Source organism: Priapulus caudatus, unplaced genomic scaffold (assembly GCF_000485595.1).
Source record: "Priapulus caudatus unplaced genomic scaffold, Priapulus_caudatus-5.0.1 Scaffold108, whole genome shotgun sequence".
Lineage (NCBI taxonomy): Eukaryota > Metazoa > Priapulida > Priapulimorpha > Priapulimorphida > Priapulidae > Priapulus > Priapulus caudatus.
This window is the reverse complement of record NW_014577169.1, coordinates 87,727-95,226: the sequence shown is the minus strand read 5'-3', so window position 1 is coordinate 95,226 and position 7,500 is coordinate 87,727. Positions and strand designations below refer to the sequence as shown.

The 7,500-nt window shown below is 46.7% G+C and overlaps 2 protein-coding genes across 2 annotated transcripts in view; both read right to left on the bottom strand.

The window, feature by feature from the left end:
* Positions 1–1,199, bottom strand: part of LOC106805281 (fibropellin-3-like) — an 11,186-nt gene extending 9,987 nt beyond the window's left edge. Inside the window, exon 1 of the mRNA XM_014806818.1 lies at positions 1,016–1,199. Coding sequence (XP_014662304.1) covers positions 1,016–1,142 — 127 coding nt within the window. The 5' untranslated portion in view covers positions 1,143–1,199. The remainder of the gene's footprint in view (positions 1–1,015) is intronic.
* Positions 1,200–3,587: 2,388 nt separating this feature from the next.
* On the bottom strand, positions 3,588–4,974 carry LOC106805280 (transmembrane cell adhesion receptor mua-3-like). The gene is made up of 3 exons (XM_014806817.1): positions 4,750–4,974; positions 4,318–4,425; positions 3,588–3,730 (listed from the first exon to the last, which is right to left on the bottom strand). The coding sequence occupies exons 1-3, from the start codon at positions 4,823–4,825 to the stop codon at positions 3,588–3,590; spliced, it is 327 nt and encodes a 108-aa protein (XP_014662303.1). The 5' UTR covers positions 4,826–4,974.
* Positions 4,975–7,500: the final 2,526 nt, after the last annotated feature.

Below are 7,500 nucleotides of genomic sequence, written 5' to 3'. Positions count from 1 at the left end.
CTACCGACGATAGATATCGATATACTGTGCCATAATCGTTATGAAACCTAATACAACAGATTCTGAATATGCTGCATGGATTCATAAACTATCAAAGATAAAAGTACATACTATAAATGTCGTATGCAAGGACGTAATGTTATTCGTTCGTCGTTGAATTAGAGACATCTTCTTACGAGAAAACTTTTTTCCACTGCGTACATTTTTAATGAAAATTATTTCCCTATATTTTTTATGTTTCATTACATATGCCAATCGCCTCTAAGTAAGTAAGTTATGTAAAATCTCGCATGCAAGACGCAAGCACGCGCGAATACACACACACACACACACACACACACACACACACACACACACACACACACACACACACACACACACACACACACATCACGACCACTCACACACCAGACTTCACACACCTCACCACGCTCACACACACTAGTGCCTCCCTACACACACACACACACACACACACCCCCACACACACACACATGGACACACATTTATGACACGCGGTTTGTCGTGGTTGCAGACGAGAAATCCCCGGGAAGACGGCATAATTACACGAATACATTTAGCCTATTTTATATTTAATCACGATGTTCGCGTTACGACCAGAGAGGGAATTAAGTAAACGAAGCGACTAAATTGGTAAAAACCAAGAGATATCAGTAGAACATCCCCGATATCGGATACGAAGAATAGTGTTATATGGTTTTAGTAGACCACAAAAATCGTATTAGAAAGGCCTAAGAGCCTAACTTTAGAACAACAAAAAGGGTGGCTTAGCAGAAAATCCAAGAGCTAAATTCAGTAGACAGAGATGGAAGAGATGGAAAAGCGTCCACGTTCATGCCACATTCGCAATTACTAACACACCCTCCCCACCCACCCCACCCCACCCCACACCAGCACACTACTCGTGAATTGTTTTTCCTCAATATTCAACGCGTTCTGAGTGAGATAATTTCTCGTGTCACTGGCGCCATCGGCGGGCGCACACTCCACCAACCTTGCGACGTGACGCCGGTATCTACGCCCTCGTCGCAGTTTCTGCCCGTGAACGGAGGCTGACAGACGCAGTCATACGAGTAGGAGTCGGTCGGCAGCAGACGGTTCTTACACCAGCCTCTGTTCATACACGGCTTCGAGTCACACGGCAGGCCTAAGTGTGAGCGATATGATTGATCGTTAGCGCGCGGAAGTCAGCAATCCATGTGTTTGTATATATCTATGGTGCGAGTGACAGAGAAGCGGAAGTGACGTAACGTTCCAAATTAATCTAGACAGATAATTACATAGATAACGGTATAGGAGTTTTCCTGAAGAACGCATCGGTGCTGACGGGGATCGCATGATCTTGGTTGGGGTTAGGATTGGAGTTTATGTAAGGTTTACGGTACCGGTAATTTAATGCAGTCATATGCGTCCCCAACGCCGTAGCTGTTTTAACACCGCAATTCTAATTAACCGCTTCTCGGTTTACTTCTACTTCTTCTACTTCTACTTCTATACTGGACAGTCCGTAAGGAATAAGCGTCCAGGGCTATAGCTAGCCATGGGGTGTGACCTAGCTTGGGTAAAGCCAGGTAGTTAGCCTTTTAGCCGAATAGTTTTTTTACACAACTATATACTGACTGGATGACTAATTAGCAAGTTATACACGTTGTCGGCCACCGGTTAATTACTGTAAACACGTCGGCTGAATAAACAAGTAGTCGCCATTCTATGGGATGTGAATTATGCACTAGTCCGTAAAACTTCGTAATTTATCGTACATTTTTAATGCCACTCGGTTTTCATGCGGCAAAGAAAGATGGCGCGAATAAAGCGATCGATCTTTTCATGATGGCGGGAACAGCAGCATGACCCCGCGTTACCTAGGTGCATCCGGACGACTATAACAGAATTGTTTTTCGCATTACTCAGCAACGCTTGCTGTATGATATAGCGGGGCAGCGGGAGAATCGTTAATTATTCAACAGGAGGTGGCACCACCGTACATTTAACCTAAGCGATGTTGAACAGCGATGTGTGCATGATTTACACAGAGATGTTACGTAAAATAATAATAATAATAATAATAATAATAATAATAATTATTGTTATTATTAATATGTGTAGAATTTTAATAACCAAGATATATTAAAAACAAATATATGTTAATAGCGGGATACCCGGCGTTGCCCGTGGAAATCAGTGGCGTTACTCAGTTGGTGACCGCTTGGTTGAAAGGAAAATACCCAAAAAAATATAACTATCTATCTATCTATGCATCCATCCATGCATGCATCCATCCATCCATCCCATTCCATTCCATGCCATGCCATCCCATCCCATCCCATCGCACCGCATCCCATCGCACCGACGAACGTATCCGATTGCATCTGTTTGCAGAACAAGGCTGATGGTCGGAAGTACATCCATGCCTCATCCATCCGTGATGCGATCCGATGCATCCATCCAAACAGTAAAATAAATAAGAAATCAAAGATAAAAGACTTAAATATAAAATAAAATAAAAGAGGTAGAAATTAAAAATAATACATACTAAAGATGAAGCAAAGGGAAAAGAAAGAAAAAGGGGAAATATTCCCAGTGGGACCGACGAATCGCGGTGTAGGAACGGATGTTCTAGCGATTGGCGACTGCGCGTTAAGGATACCCATGGATTCCCGTAGTGATGTTATTGTACGCACCGCCATATTGATGAAATAAATTTTTATAATTTTTAACTTTTTAATTTTTAATTTTTGTTTAGCCAGAACCACCTCCAGACGGTGCTGAATCTGAAATATCTTTTGTTTTCCTATAGCGGAGTTCTGATGTTATTCGTCTATATATATATATATTAGAACTACACATCGCGTCGTCGATTGGGCGTCTGTACGTGCGTGCGTGGGTGGTATGTGTTGTGGCGCGATTTATGTTTTTTTTACTATTTGTTAGTCTGTGTCCGATTTATTTACTACATACCTACTTACCTCGTCCTACTATACTATCTACTACTACTACTATTATTTGTCTTATGATAGTATGTCTATTATTTCTATTTATAGTCTATGCTATCTATCTATCTTCTACGTATCTATTATATATATTATATATGTATTATATCTACATATGGTATCGCGTCTATGCCGTCGTCGTCCGTCGTCCTCGATGTTCGTCGTCCGTCGTCGTCCGTCCATCTATCTTCTATATATCTTCTATCTATCTTCTTGATCGTATCTATTATCTAGTATTATCTTTGATCTTATCGTATCTATCTATTTATATCTATGCGTTCCTGTCTGTCTATTATCTATCTATCCTATCTAGTGTATTCTCTATTATCTATTCTGATTCTTCTGTTCTGTCTATCTATCTATCGTATGCTATAATATCTAGGTATCTATCTATTCTAGCATCTATCTATATATCTACCTATTACCTCACTATCTAATCTGTACTACTATTATCAAGCTGCTATCTCTCTAGTTTTATCTTTCTAATTTTCTATAGCTATCTATTATCTATCTAGCTAGCTATGCTATTCTATTGTATCTCTCTGCTTTCAGCAGGTCCCCCCGCTGAGCGTATCTTCAGGCTGGCAGCCGTGGCTCCGTCTGCAAACTATTGTCGCTCATCAGACAGTCGGCCCTCGAGTCGAATCGTTTCTGCATAGAGATGCACCTCGGATAGCGGAGGGAATACGTGAGGCAGTCGAACTGCCACGGCAAGCACTCTGCAACGGATGTATACATGTACCTCGGACAGATGCACGACTACGTTGGCTGCACTATTCTCCACGATTCACTCAGGTGAATGCTGATAGTGCCAAGAGAGGATATAACTATTATTCTTTTTTGATAGTGTGTTTGTTTGCTTGGTTTGTCTTGTGTGGTGTGCTGTGTGTGTGTGTGTGTGTGTGTGTGTGTGTGTGTAGTGTGTGTGCTGTGTTTGTTGTCGTGTGTGTGTGGTGTGTGTGTGTGCTGGTGTGTTGTGTGGTGCGCGCGCGTGTGCGTGCGTGACGTGTGTGCTTTGTGCTTGCGAGTGTGTGTGCTTACGAGTGTATGTGTGTGTGCGCGCAGCTACGTGCGTGTGCGCGTGTGTTTCGGCAGTGATATATACTTCTGTTGTGCCAGTCCGTTAACATTTATCTAAAGTCACACTACACGGTTGAATCATCCACTGATTAAATTAAATTATTGAAGGAACTAATTCCGCAAGCTTTAATCACAGCTTAAAATTCGACATGTTTTTATATGTGTATTTCATGTTTGCATTCCTGATTTTCGTTGTCATATTTCAAACAGTGATAATCCGGCAGACCTTCGTCAGAGTTGTCATTGCAGTCTTGGACACCATCCTGAAACCTGTCGCCCTCAAGGCACATCTCAGAATTATCACTGCACTGGAATCTCCATGGATCACAGGCGTCTGCGAGAGAGTGGCAGAAGCGCGGCAACGTTATTTACTGCATCATGAAGTAATTAGTTCGTTAGGACTGCCATTCGGTAGGAAAGAAGTAAATGTGTATAGTTCGCATGTATTTCTGCTACCCTAATAAGTGTTTCATGGCGAGCGATACATATCAAAACTATTAGAAAAACGTTTAATCGGTTACTTTCTTGCGCATAACCGCTACACGTTTGCGGTACGTATATATCGTGAACGAAATACGTGATATTATGTAAACAAAAACAAGCCGGACAGGCACACGTCGAAGTACAAACAAGCACGCATACATGCGCGCGCGCCTACCTGTGTCGCCATGTTGTGCAGCGATTACTATAAATAATGCCAATGCAAATCCAAGCGATTCCTTTAACGCAGGCATGCTGATCCACGTATAGGATGTACGATAGAAATCACCGACAGTTATTCACATTTCTTCCGTCGAGAATAACATCTTTGGTCATGCTGAGAGATGCTCTGGTGGTGACGTTAACAGCAAAGCAAGAGCCACATCGATTTCGTATTGTAGTCGTCTAATGCTATACCTCGTAGCATGATTAGTCAGGTATGTAACCGGTGCCGTTGATCGATGCATATTTACCTGGTTGCCCTGGCAGCAGGAATATTGATCTTCATTCGCCACTAGCACTCCTAGCGGACAACGTGAACAGCTTGCGATGCTAAGCGCAGCATCCGTTATACCCATGTGTGTGTGTGTGTGTGTGTGTGTGTGTGTGTGTGTGTGTGTGTGTGTTGTGTAGTGTGTGTGTGTGTGCGTGCACACGACATCCACACAGCAGGAACCTACACAACAGCACAGCTGTGTCTCGCAAACACCACACACAACAGCGGCCCTGTTACACACACCCACGCGCGAGAAAATGGTGCGGGCTCGTGGCCTCCAATTACACAGACACACAACCCAATAGTTGCGGTCGTCAGTGCCACTTTCGGCGTCACATGTCTGAGTCTGACAGGCCACCCCACACACGATCACACATACAACACACAACACGCAGAACACACACACACACACACATTGGCCTCAGCACCCACTGTGTTACAACACACACACGCACAGCACGTGGGCACCACCAAGACACACTGCGGGCAGCAGAAACGGTCTGGCAGCTACAGCGGCCGTGCGTGCGTGCAGTGCGTGGCGTGGCGTGCGGTTCGTGGTGGCACGTACACGTTGGGGGCGTGCGTGTGTGTGGCGTGACGGTACACGATGGGGGCGTGCGTGTGTGTGCAGCGTAACACGTGCGTGCGTGGCGTGGGCAGCGTACACGTGCGTGCGTTCGTGCGTGTGGTGCGTGTGCTCCGTGCTCGTAGCTGTATGCGTAGCGTTTGCGTGCGATAGACGTAGGTGGCAGGTATCATGTGTTGCGTCGCGTGCGTTGATGAGCGTGACACGTGGCGTGAGTGCGCGTGCGTGGGCTACGTACACGGTGCGTGGGCCAGTACCACCGTGCGTGGCGTCGCGGTGCGTGTCAATGCGTGTGTGTATGCGTGGTGCAGTGCGCTGTGCACGTACACGTGCATGGGGCGTGCGTGCGTGACAACCGTGCGCTGCGTGCGTGCGTGTGGCCGGGTACCACGTACCACGTTCGTGAGCGTGCGTGCCGGGGTTGGCATCGTGCTTCGGATGACGCGTGTGTGCGTGCGTGGGTGCGTTCAGCGTGTGGCAGGTATACGTGTGTTGCGTCGCGCCTGTGCGGTGGTGGTTACACGTGCTCGTGTGGCGTTGTGTGGGCGTTGTGTAGGTGTGGCAACGTGGGCTGTGTGGCTCTAGGACGCTCGTGGTTGTGCGTGCTCGGCATGTAGGCGTTCGTGCAGTTGTGTATGGCTCGTGTGCGGTGCATTGTGGCTGTGGTTGTGGGTGTGTGGTGTTCCGTACAGGCCGTGCGTGGCGTGCGTGGTCATGCACACCACACAGACAACACGGTATGGGTCACACGACGCACGGCGCTCGCACACAGCACACTCACACGCGGACTTAGGGGCACATCAGGCAGCACCGTCACACAGCACACACGACACATCCCCGTCCACGTACGGCACTGCACACGTGAGTTGCGGTTTCGTGGCGGTGTGCCAACGCACGCGACGGGCACGCACGGACACACACACACATATACACAGAACACAACCACACACAACACACCACACTCACACAGCGGTGCGTGCGTGCGTGTGGTGTCCTTGTTGTGTGTGTGTGTGGTGGTGTGGTGGTGTCGTGGTGGGTGTGTGTGTGTGTGTCGTGTGTGTCGTGTCTCAAGCTCACGAACACATCACGTACATAGCACTACGATGACATCATCACAGCACCCTATGGGTATTAGTGTCGACGGATTGGCTGCTGGCGCTTCCAGCATAGCAAGCTTGTTTCCCACGTGTCCGCCATAGGAAGTGGCTAGTGACGAATGAAGATCAATATTTCCTGCCTGGGCCTAGGGCAACCAGCGTAAGAATATGGTCATCGAATCAACGGCACCGCTGGTTACGCATACTGACCTCAATGCATGCTACGTAGTATAGGCAGTTAGTGACGACACAGGGAGTGACGAAATCGATGTGGGCTCTTTGCTTTGCTGTTAACGGTCAAGCCTACCAAGCGCATTCTGCTAACAGCATCGACCATTTTAGAGTGTTATTAGCTAATGCAACTGCGGAAAGAAAATGTGAATAACTGTCGGTATTTCTAATCGTACATCCTATACGTGGATCAGCATTGCGTCTAGCGTTAAAGGAATCCGATCATTGGTATTTCGCATTGGTCATTGTTTTATTGACCTTTTATAGCGTAATGCGCTGCAGGGACCCGACACCATGGGCGACAGCGCAGGTAGGGGAGCGGGAGCGCGCGGCAAAATCGTATAGACAGTGCTTGTTTCGCGTAGCTGCATATGGTCTTCGCACCGATAGCTGCCTGCTGTCCGGCTTGTATTTTGTTTCTACATAATATCACAGTTATTTCGTTTTCACGATATACTACGTACTTTCCTCGCAAACGTGTAGCGGTTATGCGCGAAGAAAGTGACGATTCTGCCACAC

Bases quoted from the DNA above. Each gene is read 5' to 3' on its own strand.
- LOC106805280 (XM_014806817.1), bottom strand. From the start codon at position 4,825: ATGCCTGCGTTAAAGGAATCGCTTGGATTTGCATTGGCATTATTTATA. The intron at 4,426-4,749 runs GTAGGCGCGCGC...ACTCTCTCGCAG, and splicing joins TGCACAACATGGCGACACAG to ACGCCTGTGATCCATGGAGA. The intron at 3,731-4,317 runs GTCTGCCGGATT...CATCCGTTGCAG, and splicing joins CAATGACAACTCTGACGAAG to AGTGCTTGCCGTGGCAGTTC.